The following is an 18,952-nucleotide window of genomic DNA, read 5'->3' on the forward strand; positions in this document are numbered from 1 at the left end:
TCGAGACCAGCAACGTGCCGCGCCTCGAGTACCCATAGCGGCTGACCTTCTCGCGCCGCCGTGGTAGCTCTTGGACACCGCGGCGGATGGAGCCGGGGTCGTCCTTGTCGTCGTGCTCTGGCTCACCGGCCGCGCCGCTTCGCCCCGTCAAGCCCGAGCCGGAGGAGACGCCGCTCGGGCGCCGCACCCGCAGCGGTGCCCTCGTCATCAAGTAGGGTGCCCGGCCCTTCCCGCCTGGTCCGGCTCCGGGGAGACGCTCCCTCCGCCTGGTCCAGCCGAAGCCCGAGCCGGGGCTGCTCCCGGTGAAGCCGGAGCACGTCGAGATGGCTGCCCCGGACGACGAGTTCGCTCTCAAGTGGGCAAAGGAGGACTACGTTCGTGAGCAGGTCCGCCGCCAATGCCGGGCGTACGCGAAGCTCCAGGCCCGGCGCCGCGGGCGCCAGGAGCGCGACGTCATCGTCCTCGACAGCGATGAGGAGGACGAGGCCGGGCCGTCCAGCGCGCCACCGCGCCTCGCCGACCTTCGCCAGGGCTACAGCAACGACGTCGCCGGCCCAAGCCAGCCGCGTGACGACAACGACGACGATGATGACGGCGGCGGCGACTAAGGCTTCTCGGCATGTAGACGGCGGCGGCGACGGCGGACAGTGACGGCTAGGCGTACTTTAGGCGTAGTTCAGTCGTAGTTTGCATGTTTTCATGTTTTATGTACAAATTTGAATAAAGTTTCACCGAGTTCGTGCAAATGTTGCCGAGTTTGCATATATTTTGTACGCAATATCGCCGCACCCGAAGCTACCGTTGAACCGCCGACTGAGAGCTAGGTCGCGCCCACGCGTTAATCTAACGCTGGCTCGCCCTCAGGGGGCTCTTTTTCGATGCCGAACGGCTGAGATGCTCTAAGCATCAAAGAATCGTCAAAAAGGTAAATGAGAAATTGGAATGCCCGATGGCTCATTCATCTGTTTCGCTGCCAGAGCGGGCCCGCATGCCAGCAGCACAACGAGAGTCCCAAGTGCACGTGTGCACGTGCTCACCATACACAAGCACACACACGCTCGCGCACGCACCAGTCACGAGTGGCGGGAGCGGAAGCCATGCCTCCCCTCCTCCTCCCGGCCTCGCCGTCGTTATCGCTACACGTCGCCGGTGCCGCTGCGTCGTCCTCCCGCCGCGCCATGGTCGCTGTGGCGTCCGCGGCGTCCAGGAGCTCGTCGCCGTCCTCGTTCGACGCGTCGGCCTTCGAGGCCGAGCGGCTCCGCCTCGACGCCGAAGCGCGGGCCTCGATGGTGTTAGACTGTATTTACATGTGTATATTGTAACGTTGTATACCACCTCATTATATATATATGTGATAGGCCACCCCTAGAGGGTTGTGCCGGTTCCCCCCAAAGCCTATTGTCTTACATGGTATCACGCTAGGTTACGTCCGCTTCCGCCTAAAAACCCTAAACCGCCGCCGCCGCCGCCGCCGCCACCGCCGCCGCCGCCGCGCCCGCCGTCGCCGTCGCCCGACTGCTATGACGTCCGCCGCTGCGTCCGGCTCCACCGCCACCGGTTTTCTGCTGGCCTCCCTCGCGGCACTTCTCTCGAGGCCGCTGGATGCCGCCTCCCTTCAGGCGCCGATCGGGACACGGAGCGTCGGCTCCCTCTTCGCGCTCCCGCCGACTGCTACTTCGCCCGGGCAGGCGCTCGTGGCCCACACCGCCGCCGCCCCGTCAACCGCGGCTGTCGCGCCCTCGGCCACTGCGCCGCTGGTGGCGGAGGACGTCGCGCTGGCAGGCTTCGCGGCGTCAACCGCGGCCATCGCGCCCTCTGTCACCGCGCCGGCTGCCCCTCTGACTGTCTCCACGGCGGTCTCACCTCAGCCAGTCTCCTCGATGGGATCGCAGCCGCCGCCGCCGTTTCACTTCGTCCATCTCATCACCATCAAGTTGTCGTCGGACAATTACATCTTCTGGCGCGCGCAGGTACTTCCGCTTCTTGGGAGTCACTATCTGCTTGGCTATGTCAACGGCTCTCTCCCTTGCCCTCCTGCGCTGGTTGACAGCGTGCACGGTCCGGTCTATAATCCGGCTCACCGTGTCTGGACAGGGCAGGATCAGGCGAACCTCTCCTCCATCCAGGGGTCGCTCTCTCCGGCCGTTGCTGGGCTTGTTGTCTTCGCCAAGACGTCCCACGAGGCATGGACTATTCTTGAGCGCTCGTTTGCGGCACAGTCGCAGGCTCGTGTATCTGGGCTCCGTCGCCAACTTGGGGAGTGTCAGAAGCTTGACTCCACCGCCACTGAGTTCTACAACAAAGTCAAGAGTCTCGCCGACACGCTGGCCTCCATTGGACAGCCCCTCACCGACTCCGAGTTCAACTCGTTTATTGTCAATGGTCTTGATGAGGAGTATGACGCCCTAGTCGAGATCATCAATTAGAGGGGCAACTTCACGCCCATGCCAGCACACGAGGTCTTTTCACGCCTCCTGCTTACTGAGCAACGAGTCGAGACGCGCCGATCCAGGGGCAACAGCGCCCTCTCGGCAAACGCCGCCACCAAGGGTGGTCGCTCGTCTGCTTCATCCAGGGCTCCTTCGGGGCAGTCACCACCACCCGCCTCGGCCCCTCCTCCTACTGCGACGCTACCAGGGGCTGGCGGTCCACGTGTGTGCCAGCTTTGTGGTCGCGATGGGCACTGGGCCTCGAAGTGTCACAAGCACTTCTAGTGGGGTTTTCTTGGTCTCGGCAATGATGGGAAGGATACACGCAACTTTGCTCGTCAGGTCGCCATGGCTGATCATCCGCCGCCGCAGAAGCCACAGGGACACACTCAGTCCTACTCCATTGATCCCCACTGGTACATGGACTCTGGGGCGACAGAGCACCTGACCAGTGAGATGGGGAAGCTTCACACTCGTGAACCCTACCATGGCTCCGACAAGATCCACACCGCCAATGGAGCAGGTATGCACATCTCTCATATTGGTCAAGCATCACTTCTCACTAGACATGCCAATAGGAGTCTTCAACTTCGCAATGTTCTTCGAGTTCCATCTGTGACACATAATCTTCTTTCAGTTCCTAAACTCACTCGTGATAATAATGTGCTTTGTGAATTTCATCCTTTTGATCTTTTTATTAAGGATCGGGGCACGAGGGACATTCTTCTTAGTGGGCGGCTCTGCCAAGGTCTCTATCGTCTGGAGCATCCTGGCGTCGCTCGCGTCTTCAGTGGAGTTCGGGTATCTCCGTCACAGTGGCATGCTCGTCTTGGTCACCCGGCCACACCTATTGTCCGGCATGTTTTGCGTCGTCATGAGCTTCCTAGTGTGTCTAGTAATAAAGATGTAGCAGTGTGTGATGCTTGTCAGCAGGGGAAGAGTCATCAACTTCCTTTTTCGGAGTCCAGTCGTGAGGTGAAACATCCTTTAAAACTTGTGTTTTCAGATGTATGGGGTCCTGCTGAGACTTCTGTTAGTGGTCATAATTACTATATCAGTTTTGTTGATGCTTACAGCCGCTTTACCTGGCTTTATCTTATCAAACGTAAATCTGATGTGTTTGACATTCTTGTTCAGTTCCAAAAACATGTTGAACGCCTTCTCAAGCACAAAATTGTTCATGTTCAGTCGGACTGGGGTGGCGAGTATCGCAACCTCAACTCCTTCTTTCAGTCGCTTGGGATCACTCACCGTTTAGCATGTCCACATACACATCAGCAGAATGGTTCAGTAGAACGTAAGCATCGTCACATTGTTGAAGCTGGTCTGACTCTTTTGGCCCATGCATCTGTTCCGTTTCGTTTTTGGAGTGATGCTTTCACCACTGCATGTTTTCTCATCAATCGTACTCCCACTCGTGTTTTGAATATGAAGACTCCCATTGAAGTTCTCCTTAATGAACAACCGGACTACACCTTTCTCAAGGTGTTTGGGTGTGCTTGCTGGCCCCATCTCCGTCCATATAACAAGCGTAAGCTCGAGTTTCGTTCCAAGAAGTGTGTTTTTCTTGGTTATAGCTCTCTTCATAAAGGATACAAATGTCTTCATGTGCCCACTAATCGTGTCTACATCTCTCGGGATGTTGTGTTTGATGAGCATGTTTTTCCCTTTGCCAAACTCCCTGTGTCCACTACCGAGCCACCTGTCATGCATTCATCCTCTGTTGCTTCTGACCAATTTGATGATGTTGCATATTCTCCTCTATTGTTGCCTAACCATGGTGCAGGCACTGGTCGTGGGGCTCGTTTGGAGATTCTGGAAGTGTCATCTTCCTCTTTGTCGCCATCGCCTTCATCCTCGGCACCTTCTGTTGTGCATGAGGAGCACATGGCGCCCCTGCATGGCCTCGGTTTCCGTGCTCATGCACGGCCGATCGACGCCCTGGCCTGGTCGCCTCTGGCTTCTGGGCTGCCTTCGCCATCGTCGCGCCCTGCAACTCCGCCGACTGGGCCGGCCTCCTCGGTCCCCGTCTCGCCCAGGGCGTCGGGGCAGTCATCACCAGGCCTGACCTCGCCCGCCCCTGCCTCGCCCAGGGTGTCTGGGCCCTTCTCACCAGGGCCGGCCTCGCCTGCTCTCGCCTCGCCACGGCCGTCTGGGCCGGTGTCACCGGAGCTGGCCTCGCCCACTCTCGGTTCGCCCATGGCCTCTGAGCCCCTGTCATCGGGCCAGTCTTCGCCATGCAGCCCGGAGTCGTCTGTCCCGAGCTCGCCTGAGGTGATTCCTGCATCTCCGGCGACCGTCACGTCTCCATCACCTTCGCCTCCGCCGGCTCCTGCTGCTGCTCTACGTCCACATACGCGCAGTTGGAGTGGCATTTTTTAGCCTAAGCAACGTCACGATGGCACAGTTGCTTGGTTAGCGGCGTGCATGTCTGCTGCTCTCGCAGATCCATCCTCTGAGCCACGCACGTATCAAGCTGCTATGCGCATTCCTCATTGGAGAGAGGCCATGGAGCAGGAGTATCAAGCGCTTCTTCGCAATCAGACATGGACTCTTGTTCCTCCACAATCACAGGTAAATGTCATTGATTCCAAATGGGTTTTCAAAGTGAAGAGGCATTCTGATGGGTCCATTGAGCGCTATAAGGCTCGTCTGGTTGCTCGTGGTTTTCGACAGCGTTTTGGACTTGACTATGAAGACACCTTCAGTCCAGTGGTCAAGCCTACTACCATCAGACTTCTTCTCTCTCTGGCTGTTACTCGAGGTTGGTTTCTTCGTCAGCTTGATGTTCAAAATGCTTTTCTTCATGGTGTCTTGGCGGAGGAGGTTTACATGCGCCAGCCTCCGGGTTTCTCTGATCCGGATCGCCCTGATCATCTCTGTCGTCTGTCCAAGGCAATTTATGGTCTGAAGCAGGCTCCTCGTGCTTGGCATGCTCGTCTTGCAATGGCTCTTCGTGCTCATGGTTTTGCATCATCAACTGCTGACTCCTCATTGTTTCTTCTTCAAAGGCCTGAGGTTACTATGTACTTGTTGGTCTATGTAGATGATATCATTTTGGTCAGCTCCTCTCAGTCGGCTGCTACTGCGCTTGTTCGCTCACTTGGTGCTGATTTTGCGGTCAAGAACCTTGGGAAGCTTCATTACTTTCTTGGTGTGGAGGTTACTTCTCGTGCTGCTGGCCTTGTTATGACGCAGAAGAAGTACTCTCTGGATTTGTTGCAGCGAGCTGGGATGCTTAAGTGCAAACCGACGACTACACCCATGTCTACCACTGATAAGCTCAATGCTGTTGATGGTGTGTTTCTTTCTTCTTCTGATGCGACAGAGTACAGGAGTATTGTTGGTGGGCTCCAGTACTTGACGATCACGCGACCAGACATTTCCTATGCTGTTAACCGAGTCTGCCAGTATCTGCAGTCACCCCGTGACACTCATTGGTCTGCTGTTAAGCGGATTTTGCGCTATATTCGTTTCACGGTGGCTCATGGTTTGCATATTCAGCCGTCTGACTCTGGTTGTCTTTCAGCATATTTTGATGCAGACTGGGCTGGCAATCCGGATGACAGGCGATCCACGGGGGGTTATGCTGTCTTCTTTGGCTCTAACCTGATTGCCTGGAGTGCTCGGAAACAGGCTACTGTCTCGCGTAGCAGTATTGAGGCTGAGTATAAGGTTGTGGCCAATGCCACATCAAAGATCATCTGGGTACAGTCCTTGCTTCAGGAGTTAAGTATACCCCAATCCCAGGGGCGCAGGCGGAGGCGGACCCTAGGGCGTGGAAGTGGAAGATACGAAAGCGGGTGTGGGACGTGCTCGAGGCCGAGAGCGTCGCGCGCAACCCGCGCCCCGTCCACCACCGCATCCCCAACTTCGATGGCGCCGCCGCCGCCGCCGATTCGGTCCGCTCTCTCCCGCCTCCCTTTCGCTTCTCACCTCGGAGCCCCCACCACGGAAACTAGCACGCTGTTCTGTTCCTATCTCCGATTGTGGTTGATGTTACCAGCCGCAAAATTGGGGAGTTCCCTTGGTCCTGCTATCTAACTGTTCCTTCATTATTTTTGCTTATTATATAACTCTGTAATGACGTGGAAATGTTTCTGGATCTCACTAGTTAGGGAGGTTGGACGTGTTTCAGAATGCACAATGCGTGAAGGTCAATCCGGATTCGCCGCAGAAGCAAGTTCGATTCTTAACACTCTCAGGTGAGTCGGCTGCCACTTCTCCTTGCATACCTTAAAAACTTGCATGTTATTGGCTATTGATATCTTGTTTCGTTTCTTGAATTATCCATGCAAGCCAGAGCAGACTTTGATGAGGCTTATAGCTTTCCATACCATCTGCCCCTTTGAACCTGATGCTCATTTTAGCCCAGTACTCAGTATAAGTTTGTCATACATATACTCGACCAGGTCTTTCATTATTTACAAATGATGCTACTGGAATCACACAGGCGATAAGAAACTTCTGACACCGCAACCACGGCTCAGGACGGGGTTCTTCTCCGCTCTAGAATCTCAGATGATACCCACTGGATGCATTCCTGAAGCATGCACTTCTGTTGGCGCAGCCAAATATGGAAGGCCGATAGGTCTAGATGAAGTGATTAAAGTGGATCTGATTGTGATTGGGTCGGTTGCAGTTGATCCAAGCACGGGAGCACGACTAGGGAAGGGTGAGGTAATTATTTTCTTGCACATGCAGTTGAAGAACTGAACTAGAGTTGATTTTGTTATACTTGGATCAATGATCAAGATCAACTGTTGACCTTTCACAATGTCAATGCTGCTTCTTTAATGAAGAAACAGTAGGGAAAGCCTCCACTGCGCCATTTTCCTTTTATAAATGGAGAACTATACAAACGGTTATGTACAATGTCAATGCTACCCTGAAATCGAACTGTGCTTTGTCTACCAAAAGTCGAATTTTCTCGCTTCTTATCTGTAGTTTATCTATGAACGTTGATCATAGGGATTTGCAGAGCTGGAATATGGGATGCTTCGTTATATGGGAGCTATAGATGATTCGACCATGGTAGTAACAACTGGTGAGTTTTATTTATGTATCAGCTGGTGATCCAGTTTGTATACAGATCTAATTAGTTTGGTAATGTAGGAACTAGGATAATTGATTATATAGGTGGGCATCTTCTCATTCTTCAGCATGAGTGCCAGCTTTCTATTTTGTTTTTCTCAAAATATTTGTCAGCACTTCTTTTTTATGTAATAGCCTGTGGCTAACTGGACCTAACTTTATAGTTGTGACGCTAGAAATGGTTGAGATACTGGTGGATATTGTCCTTTGTAATCCACAATCCTGCTTGTATTTCATCGATCATTTTCTTCAAAGAACCATCTATGTGGACATGCTGTGCCGCTTCTTTTCTGAAGTGGAAACAATTGGTGATTCGTTAGTTTCTACCCGAAAGATTGAGTAGTAACCAATCCAGTAGAATTAACTTCCAATTTTGTCTACGGGTACAGTACATGACAAGCAATTAGTGGATGACATTCCAGTTGAAAAGCTGCTAATTCATGATGTACCGGTTGATATTATCTGCACCCCAACTCAGGTCATCTTAACAAATACTGCAATCCCAAAGCCACAAGGTCTGACTGATTCCTCTCGCTTGGTAAAGTTGCAAATAAGTCTTCCACCACCAGATTTTGACGAACTTCTGTTTGTGCAGGGATTTACTGGGAAAAACTATCTCCCGAAAAGTTGGGCCAAATTCGAATTCTAAGAGAGCTGAAGAGACGCATAGAGCAAGAGACAGGAACAATACTTCCTTGTGGGCCATCTGAGAATCTACCACCAACAGCTCAGCGAAGAAGAAGAAGAGGGCGGTAACTACGTATGTTTTTTTTGATAAAGGGCGATTTTATTATCTCAAAATGTAGCATCAAGAGGATACAGAACATTATGAGTAACACCTGGCCTCTGCATAACTAAGTATGTGTATCATAACTGATTCTATTGAATATTATACATATATTTTAGAGAAAATTAAGATATGTTAAGCATTGCGCGGTTCAAATATTGGGTCTATAAAGACTTGTTTACAAAAGAGCTAATATCCCCGAAAGTCATAGAACTTGTGCTTGATGTTCAGTTTAGTGCTAAAACTCTAAAAATACAGAATTATGGTCATTCAACTTGTCCCTGCATACATATACGGCCACTTCTAGACATATGTTGTGCTTCGTCCATATCTAGACATATGTTGTGCTTACATGGCATGCCAACGTTGCTATGGCCACTGTTAGTGACCGGAACAACAGAGTGCTACGTGTGCATGTTCTTTTTTACATATACACTCTCGTTGTCAATTAGAAAAAAACAGCTTTCGGGGCTCGGACTCACTAGCTCATGTACGAGCATACCTTCTGCCAACCAACACACTAAGCAGATTCTCAAGTTAAAACAGAGGCAAACAATAATTTATAATGAAAGCAGTTTTTTTTCTCGATTATGTTTTTTTTGTGCGACCAAAAATGCCGGTTCTCAGAAAATCTCAAAGTTTTAAATGAAATTCGAATTAAAAAAAACTGTCCAAGATATTAGCAGGAATTTTCATTCTGGTCTGAGAAATCCCCGTGGTCACTGAACCTCGTGCCAAAATTTCAAATGTATTTTTGAATTTAAACACCCAGAACTGTATCAAATAAAATTTTGTATGCACATAATCATACAACGCACTGCATAGCTCCATGGTCACGTGATCGATTCCAATGGTCTCCATCAATAATTTTTGGTAATTTTAGCTGATATTTACTCAAACTCACAAGTTGGGGTCACCTAGCAGATGTGCAATACTAACCGTTGGAATCGTGCATAGGCTTTATTCTTTTCTAGGTTCAGTTTTATATATTGTAATGCCAAAAAAATTGAATTTGAATTTGTTTGAATAAATTCGGGCGAAAAAATACGAAATTTCCGAGATTACCTAGAAACTGATTTTTCTGACGTGTCCTGAGAAAAAAATGGGCATCAAGAAAATAATGTTGGATACAAGTAGTCGTTGTTGACAACATATAAAATTATGTGTTCCTCCTTAGACACATGAACAATTACGAATTTCAAAATGTTTTCTTTTGGCTCGCCCTCAAAAATTCTTTCAGATAAATCAGATTTTTTTTTGAATTCAAGTAATTTTATGGTTGTCCCGCCAAAAATATATTATTTGTTGGGTTGACCAATATAATACATTACAATATTCATTTCATTATTAGACTGGAAAGGAATGCCTTGTGTGCGTGGTTAGCTCGCGTGGCAAGTTTGAATAGGTTGCTGGTCCGATAGCTGGCATGATGATTATTTTTGAATCTTTTCTGCAAAAATGTCGTCACACCTAGCGCCTCTACCACCCAGTCTGACAGTGGGGCCATGCACGCGTGGCGTATGGCGTGTCACGCAAGCGGCAGATACGCATGCATACGCACTCTGTGACCGTATTTGCACGTGAACGCAAGTTGAGTGACCACAAATTCGTTTTTTTTTAAGTTTTTAGCACCAAACTAAACATTCAAAGCAAGTTTTATGACTTCTGGTGATATTATCTCTTTACAAAAGGTCATACTGTTTCATCTTCTTCGTTGAGTCGGCAACATAAATGAGTACTAGTGTGGCTGTTTCTATGGCCTATTTGATGGTCTTCGCATCCCTCTGTCCTCAAATATAAAACGTTAAAATATAAGATGTTAAACATCTTATATTTTGAGATAGAGGAAGTACTAAAAAGTCAACTTGTGGTATGACCAACTTTAATTAGATCCCAATGATGTGCATCATACTTGGCTGACCTTATCTGCTGACGTGTGTGCAGGTGTGTTCGCGTTGGTACAGTCAAAGCGCACATGTGTCCCGGCGCTGATGCGGCATTACGTGATTGGCTCTTGCGTCTTTTGTACTTCACTACGAGAGTTGTGACCAATTTGTCGAAGTCACTTAATTAAATTGTGGTTTGCGCTGAAAACGGAAGAAGAAAAAGATGACAGGTTGTGAACGCTGAAATTTAAAATTCAGCCGAATGATCTAGCCACCTTATCCAAAAGTTCCCTAATTTGAACGTGTGAATGGATTATTTGTCTCCTGTATTTCGTGGACCGTGTCCTTGAGACCCTTGTCTCAATCTCCCGGTCTCAGGTGTGTATAATAACGTGATCTACTACCTCCGTCTAGTCATATGTATACATCTAGCATTACAAATTTTATCTTCAAACAGTGTACCGAGTGTTGCCCCGGTCTGATTCGTTTAACGATAATGACTTCATTTTTGGTGAGCCATCTTGGAGGTCCGTAAAGCTGCATATTAGCGATGAAGCCCCGCCGAGCTCGGGTGAGGAGGTGATCCATCATTTTTTTCTTGGCTGTTGTGGTGGTGCTGGAGGCAGGTGACAGACGTTGGTGTCAAGCTCAGAGGTGTTTTGTTATCTTTTCAGTTTTGTCATGCCGGTTTTTACGAGACTTGTACTTTGATCTTTATGATATGAATGAGACATGTATTATCATGAAAAAAAAATTCACTCCCTCACTCTATCCTCCAACCCCCATTTTCTCCCACGCATAATCCCCAATCCTCATTCTTCTCCTTTAATTTAATTGGCCGAGGCTAATAAGAGGAGAGAGAACTAATATGACACTCATTTTCTAGATATACCCTTATAACCGGGAACAAAATATTTGATGGTACCGAGGACTAGATGCTACTATGATTTGGTCTATTAGACATTCTTAGATTGGACGATTCCCAAAAACTCTGCAATATTTTGCAAAAGGAAGAAATTCCCCTGAGAGTCCGAAAATAGTGTATAGGTCCAGCAGATCCAATAGTTTCCATATGCCGTCCGATTTAAGATCTGATGACCCAGGATCCCGTATCACGGTAGCACCTGGGCCTTGGTGGCACTAGACATTCTTCCCTTATAACCGGACAGAGCGAGTGGTGTAATAGTGTAATCACAAACTCTGACACCAACACCTACTTCTGGTTAGATATTTGGCTGCATAAAAAATCACTCAGTGCTCTATTTCCATGCCTCTACTCGCACACCACTACACCACTTGCTCGTGTGACCTCTGTTTTGATTCATGGTTTGAAATCAATCCTGCGGAACCACCTAACATCTAACGCCGCTACCAAGTTGTGCTCTTTGTTGTCGCTTCTACAGGACTTCTAGGTGTTGCCGGAACCAGACGAGCGCTTCCTCAACAACGGTCTACGCTTCACTACAAAGACCACCTATGAACTGACCACGCCGGTCGACAACACCGATGCTCATTCAGTGCCCATATGGCCAACATGTGTCCTCAACATCTTTGTCTGGCCTCTATTCCATCTTCTTCGCAAGCATGTCATCTCAAACCGCCTCTGCCCAAGATGTGGGTTCGATGGTGAAACCAGCTCGCACATCTTCATCGATTGCCCACTCGCGAAGCGAATATGGCTCGTCCGCTTTGTCTTTTTTTTCTTCTGTTTTTTGGGCTTGTTGAGCTGTGCCCTCAGCAAAAGCTTTTGTACTATTTGTTGCGCCGCTACTCTGTGTGTGTGGGTGTGAACCTTATTGAACCTTGTGGCTGTGGTGGTTTGCTTTATTTATAAAGCGGGACGAAAGCCTTTTTCAGTAATATGGCAAAGGATTGACTTCTCACCTACCGACACCATCGACGAACTTTGGGATTGCTGCCTTCCTCACCAAATGGATTCGAGCGATCTGGCACTCCATGCTTCTCATCATCCTATGGAAGATTTGGGATTCCAAGAATACTACGACCTTCAGACAACAAAACCACCACAGTGTCAGCATCCTTAAGCGAATCATTGAAGATCTGATGCTCTGGACACACCGGATGAAGAAACCGGAACAAAAACATGTCGCCTCCTCATGACGTTTCTATCTCTTATCACGATTACACGTGCTTATATAATTCACCTTTGTAATCAATCAAATGATGGATTGCAAAGTTGAGAAATATATTTAGGTGAAGAGCTTCCTTCACCTGTTCATTTTTCAAAAAAGAAAGGACAGAAAAACCAAACATGACAGAATTTTGTAAGGGACATTGTCTTCTTGTCGTAGTCATACACGTGACACATTTGATTTTGTGAAACTATTTGAGTTCCACGTAAAACAGAGACAATGTGCATCTTGTGTTTGTATGGCTAGACAAGTGCCAATCCGTACGAAGTCAAAAGACGTCTCTGCCGACGGAGAACTTGGGGCGGCACGGGAAGCTTGGTTTACCAAATTCGAGTTTACACTCTTGCATCGGTTTCTATTATCTAAATAAAATATAGGCGGGGCTAAGCGTCCGCCGGCGGATAATTTAAAAAGATCCACCGTCTCTAAAACCATTAGATCTGACACTATCCAACAGTCCAACCCCTTTCTCATCTTTGCAATAGAGCACATGTTGCACAAATTCTTCTGCAACATTAGTGTTGTTGCAGAATTTTTTTCGTCTTCACATTTCTGCAACATTGATCTTGTTGTGGAATCAACTTTTGCAACACGGAATGACTTTGCAGGAAAAAAAATTCCGGCTTCAATTTTCTGCAACATGGATATTGTTGTGGAACGGACTTTTGCAACATTGATGTGTTCCAAAACATTTTTTCGCCTTCATTTTTCTGCAGCATGGGTGTTGTTGTGAAAAAAACTTTTGCAACACAGATGATGTTGCGAAAAAAAACCCAATGAAAATGAAGTTACATAAACATAGACGTCGCTGATAGCATCGCTGTTGTTCGCCGTCGTCGCCCCCAACCACAAGGTCATCCACCTCCAACTGTCAATCCCCGTCGCCGGTCGCGTCGGCTAGCGAGCATGCATGATACTCCATCAGTGCTTGCTGTTTGTACCCGCTAGCTGCTGCAAGCTACCTTCATGGACGCCCACCAGCCGTTAGATGCTGCTTGCATGCTACCTCCATGAATACCTATGACTGGGTTGGAGAAGGACATGGCCGGGTTGTGGTGTCCGCCAGACTCTTCCGTGGACATGTCTACTCACAGGCCGGTGGGCATGGGATGGCGTTGTTCTGCTTGCATGTATGATGCAAAAGGCTGAATGGCTTTGGGGAAAAAAGGAAGAAGGCAAGAAAAAATTTATATGGCTTGAGCAATCAAACGAGATAATAAGGTAGCACGTGAAGCGGTGCACGGACCCACTGAAACACGTGTCGTCCTATGCGAGGTGGCGGATGCGGGAGAGAAAATCCACGGGTTGATTCTGAGCTTTTTCCAATATAAATGAACGAAGTTTGTCACAAGTTTTTCAGAAATTCCAATTCCACCAAGAAACCAAACAATTTGCTGTCCGTGTGAACACGCTGACCACGCGACGTGAGAAACGAGTCCACCCTTTTTTCTTCCTTCCTTCCTTGTCAGTATCCGTCGGCTTCGCTTTGACTGTCAGTCAGCGAATGTTGCGTTGGGATCACACCGACGGGTCATCCCGCCGCTCAGGCTGCTCATGGCTGTAGGCTGCCCACGCCGCTGCTGAGGTCACCACCGGGCCCGGGCGTTCTGTACTGGCACCCTCACCTCTGCTCTCCGGCTGCATGGGGTAGCTCGCTCCGGCTCCGAAGCTGTACATCACAGGAGGCGCCGGCGTTCTCGGCGCCCCCGACGTCGAGCCGCCGGTGCTCGGCAGCAGGAACCTGGCGTAGTGGGAATAGGCCTGCCCTCCCAACAGAGCCTGCGACTCCAGCAAAGGCCTCGGGCCGCTGCGGCGGTGGCATCGCTAATGCCGGAGCGGGGGGAGGCTGCTGCTGTGGCGGGATGGTGGCGGACTCCGGAAAGTTGAGCTTGGCGCGGCTGCCGCGGAATCCGAGGGCGGCGGCGTCGTAGGCGCGCGCGGCGGCCTCGGCGTTGTCGAAGGTCCCGAGCCACACACGCGCCGCCTTGTGCGGGTCACGGATCTCCGCCGCCCACTTCCCCCACGGCCGCTGCCGCACGCCCCTGTACCGCTTCCTCGGCGTGCCCCCGGAGCCGCCAGACTCGGCGGAGGACGGCGAAGGAAGCTCCTCGTCGCCGGCTGCCACCCCGTGCGGCGAGTAGGATGCGGCGGGCGCTGCTGTGTAATCTGCACGCGAGTCGAATAAACAGAGGAGAGAGGGAAAGAATGTCATGACAAGTCACTAAGAAATTTCTGTATTTTTCTACTGTATGTTACTCTACTTTCCTGCCCACTTGCTCTGTTTCGCTGGACGACGCGAAGCTATGATGCCGAAATGAATCAGCCAAAGTTTTTTTTTTAACACGAATCAGCCTAGGTTTGCCAATGTACGTAGTATGAATGGAACAGTGGGAAAACGATAATGCCGATTTCCTTTCATACTGTTGGCGGCTCCTAAGATTTCAAACCCTTTTTAATTGGACTTATCTATCGAGCACATGGAAGAAGAAGACCAACATGCCCTGTTGTAGGTGGGGAGGAACACGTGTCTGACGCGGCACGCATGCTCGTACGCACATCTACCGAATCGTCCATGATAGTACTCTAGTTTACAAATCTTAATTTGATTCTCTCTCCTTCTAAGAAGTACTCCATCCATTCTAAATTACTCGTAAATTTAAACTAAAACCATAACGAGTAATTAAATTTACGAGTAATTTGAAACGAAAAGAGTACTAGGGATTGATGAACTCCCAAATAAAAAAATGATCGAGTCGTTAGCAATGTCCTTAACTTGTTTAAGGCTTCCCTAAAAAAGCATGTTTAAGGCTAACAATACTATTGTTACGTGTCGTTTTATGCGTGTTGCACGATGCTTATGCATGGAGATGCATGGTCGTTGTCAAGCGTACCACGTACCGGCAAGGAAGGGAGAGGCCGCCGACGGCGCTCCGCCGTCTCCGTCTCCACCACCGTACGACGTCGACCACCACGCCTCCTCCGCGAAGGCCTCGTGCTCGGCGGGTCTCTTGGTCGAAGACGCGATGCCACCATCGCCCACGCCGCCGGCGACGACATGAGCTAGCGCCGACACCATGGCCGACATGTCCTGCGCCTGTCTGCGCCGCCACATCGTCGTATTGGGCGGCGGCGAGGACAGTAGTGCATGCTCCTCCCGTCCATCTCCCCCGTCGTCGTCGCCGGCGGCCAGCCGCCGCCGGTGCTCTCCAGGGTCCGCCACCTCGGCGCCGCAGCACATCAACTCACCGACTCTCGCCCACAACAAATGCCTGGCGTGGCTACTGGCTAGCTAGCTACGTGACAGGCGACCTTTTCACAAATGCTTCAACTCCTCGGCGACGGACAACTATATATATAGAGAGAGGGGGAAGTTTCAGGTGTACGTGCTGGCTTGGCTGCCTAAACCTTAAGCAGTAAGATATGCCCACTTCGTGCGTGCGTGCGTGTGTTTAATTAGCTAGATGTTGTAATCGTGGATATAGATTTAGTTCCGCCATCGGAACAGTGATCTACATCGATCTAATTAATCTACCCACGAACCCACATACAACGCATTTGTATCACCAGCATTGCTTGTTTCATCTAGATCTACTACTAGGTGACAATGTATCTGGCCTGGCGCATGTGTGTGTTCATGGACGTGTGCAAATTCTGTTCCTACTTGTGCTGCCATGTCTCTTTTCTTATTGTGTCGGCAGCTTTTCTGTGTACACACACGGATCACTTAATTTACTCGCTTCATCTCGGTACAAGTTTGCTTCAGGGACAAGCTCTATATATATGAATTACTTTTTGGTGTTTCATAGCTTAAAGATAGCCCCTTGATTTTTTTAATTCAAGTTTTTGATAGGTTGAAGATAGTGTCCAAAGTACCTTGCGATAAATAATGTGTTTGATCATGTTAAGCTAGTTTGCTGTTGTTCATATACTATTGGTTGTTTGCTTCGTGACTATAGTTGCCTTAGATTGTAAAGCTTAGACAAGTTTAACCAATTTAGAAGAGTATTTTAGGTAAGATGTTCTGCCGCATTAGGGATCCACATAGCATACATGCAAAAAATGTGACAAATTTTTCTTAAGGCTTGCCAACTTGTGACTTTCATTTTATGGAACTAACTTTAGACAACTTTGACAAAAAAAAGCGTGAGAAAGTGTGGCATGGCAAGGCTGTAACACCCTCGATGCGACTATAGCTCCCACGTGTCGAGGCACGACTTAGAGACATAATCGCATTGAAGGCATATGTCGCAAGTTAGGCAATCTTCACAACATCCCATGTAATATAAATAATAAAAGGGAGATAACATAGTTGGCTTACACTCGCCACGTCAATCAAGTACATAAATAACATTACATCATCCAAACACTCATGGCCCGACTACGGCGCCAAAATAAAAGATAACCCAACATGCGACACGGTCCCAATCACCCCCAACTGGGCACCACTACTGATCATCGGGAAAGGAAACATAGTAACGTTGAGAGTCCTCGTCGAACTCCCACTTGAGCTCATACGCGTCTCCTGGAGCGGAATCATCAGGCCCTGCATCTGGTGTAATAGTAATCTGTGAGCCATAGGGACTCAGCAATCTCGCACCCTCGCGATCAAGACTATTTAAGCTTATAGGTAAGGCAAGGTAAAATATGAGAGGAGCTGCAGCAAGCGACTAAAAAGTATGGTGGCTAACTTATTCGCAAAAGAGAGCGAGAAGAGGAGGCAAAGCGCGAGCGTGAAACTAGAGAGCAACCTACGCAAACATTACTCCAACACCGTGTCCACTTCCCGGACTCCGCCGAGAAGAGGCCATCACGGTAACACACTCAGTTGATTCATTTTAATTAATTAAGGTTCAAGTTATCTACAACCGGACATTAACAAATTCCCATCTGCCCATAACCGCGGGCACGGCTTTCGAAAGTTCAATCCCTACAGGGGAGTCCCAACTTAGCCCATGACAAGCTCTCACGGTAACGAAGGAATAGACCTCCTCCCAAGACGTTCCGATCAGACTCGGTATCTCGGTTCTTCAAGACACTTCGACAGGTTAAAACAAATCCAGCAACACCGCCCGAATGTGCCGACAAATCCCGATAGGAGCTGCACATATCTCTTTTTCATGGCACACTCAGATTGTCTAAACTTCCGGTAGGCCAGCCCAGAGTTGCCCCTGGTAGCCACCGGCGGCTGACGGTTTGGACCAACACTCAGAGGAGCACTGGACCGGGGGGGGGGGGTTAAAATAATGATGACCCTTGAGTCTGCAGAACCCAAGAGAAAGAAAAGGCTAGGTGGCAAATGGTAAAACTAAGGTTGGGCATTGCTGGAAAAGCTTTAATCAAGGCGAACTATCAAGGGGTTCCCATTATAACCCAACCGCATAAGGAACGCAAAAATCCGGGAACATAATACCGATATGACGGAAACTAGGGTGGCAAGAGTGGAACAAAACACTAGGCAAGAGGCCGAGCCTTCCACCCTTTACCAAGTATATAGATGCATTAAGATAACAAGATAAAATAATGATATCCCAACAAGTAAATAAATGTCCCAACAAGGAACGGCCTCCAATCTTCACCTGCAACTAGCAACGCTATAAAAGGGGCTGAGCAAAAACGGTAACATAGCCAATCAACGGTTTGCTAGGACATGGTAGGTTAGAGGTTTGACATGGCAATTTGGGAGGCTTGCAAGCAAGTGGTAGGCATCGTAGCAATGGCATAGCAAAAGAGCGAGCAAACTAGCATAGCAAAGATAGTAGTGATTTCGAGGGTATGATCATCTTGCCTGCACAGTTGTCAGAGTTGACTGGATCCTCGAAAGAAAACTCAACGGGCTCCTCGTTACCGAACTCGTCTCCCGGCTCTACCCAAATAAGACAAACAAGCAACAAGGATACAATCAACCACGTGCAAGAACCCAAACAAGACGATGCGATGATGATATGCTATGCGGGATGCGATGCGGGATGCAAAATGCAAGATATGACAGGAAACGCATGAACCTGGCCTAAACTTGGAATTCCAAGTGTGCCACTGGAAAGATGAGATGAAATCGCTTGAAAACGATATAAAGAACGCCGGAATCGGAGTTACGGTTTGGAAATGGCAAGCGATTCAAAAATGACACCGGTCTGCGATTTACAGCAAGTAGGCATCTAAATGCAAGGAAATGAACATGCTACAACACCCAAACATGACAACAAAATACAATGCAGGGATGCACACAAGATGCTTAACAAAAGTCTAGCACTGAGATACGGCCAATTCATCCATTAATAGGTTCAAACAAGCATGGCAAAAATGCATATGACAAACAGATTTCAGACTTAGTGAAATTAACACTTGTCTGGAATTTCAGATCAGGTAGCCCTCTTCGGAGCAACAAAACTATATGCTACATGATATGAACATGGCAAAGTAAAGCATGACATGCAGCTATTCAAAGAGCTTAACAAAAGTCCCTTAGTGACCTTGAGCCAAATGGGATCGTAAAATACAATTGCAATCACGTGAACATAGCAAAAACATAATCAGTTTTCAGACAATCTTGAAAGCAAAAACATAATCAGTTTTCAGACAACCTTGCGTTCAGTCTCTTCAAGA

General features: G+C 48.8%; 1 protein-coding gene and 1 pseudogene across 1 annotated transcript; one reads left to right on the forward strand and one right to left on the reverse strand.

Moving 5' to 3' along the window:
* Positions 1 to 323: 323 nt before the first annotated feature.
* On the forward strand, positions 324 to 10,354 carry LOC119299365 (5-formyltetrahydrofolate cyclo-ligase-like protein COG0212). The gene is made up of 9 exons (XM_037576599.1): positions 324 to 545; positions 978 to 1,299; positions 6,180 to 6,331; positions 6,544 to 6,634; positions 6,883 to 7,109; positions 7,401 to 7,476; positions 7,913 to 8,038; positions 8,119 to 8,283; positions 10,255 to 10,354. Exons 1-8 carry the CDS (start codon positions 324 to 326, stop codon positions 8,277 to 8,279), a joined length of 1,377 nt encoding a protein of 458 aa, XP_037432496.1. The 3' UTR covers positions 8,280 to 8,283; positions 10,255 to 10,354.
* Positions 10,355 to 13,603: 3,249 nt separating this feature from the next.
* Positions 13,604 to 15,652, reverse strand: LOC119297147 (annotated as a pseudogene).
* Positions 15,653 to 18,952: the final 3,300 nt, after the last annotated feature.

Source organism: Triticum dicoccoides, chromosome 5A (genome assembly GCF_002162155.2).
Source record: "Triticum dicoccoides isolate Atlit2015 ecotype Zavitan chromosome 5A, WEW_v2.0, whole genome shotgun sequence".
Classification (NCBI taxonomy): domain Eukaryota; kingdom Viridiplantae; phylum Streptophyta; class Magnoliopsida; order Poales; family Poaceae; genus Triticum; species Triticum dicoccoides.

Excerpts from the sequence above, each read along its gene's own strand:
- LOC119299365 (XM_037576599.1), top strand. The coding sequence starts at position 324 with ATGGCTGCCCCGGACGACGAGTTCGCTCTCAAGTGGGCAAAGGAGGAC. Across the intron at positions 1,300-6,179 it reads GGCCTCGATGGTGTTAGACT|GGGCGCAGGCGGAGGCGGAC; the intron begins GTATTTACATGT and ends CCCCAATCCCAG. Across the intron at positions 8,039-8,118 it reads TGCAATCCCAAAGCCACAAG|GGATTTACTGGGAAAAACTA; the intron begins GTCTGACTGATT and ends CTGTTTGTGCAG.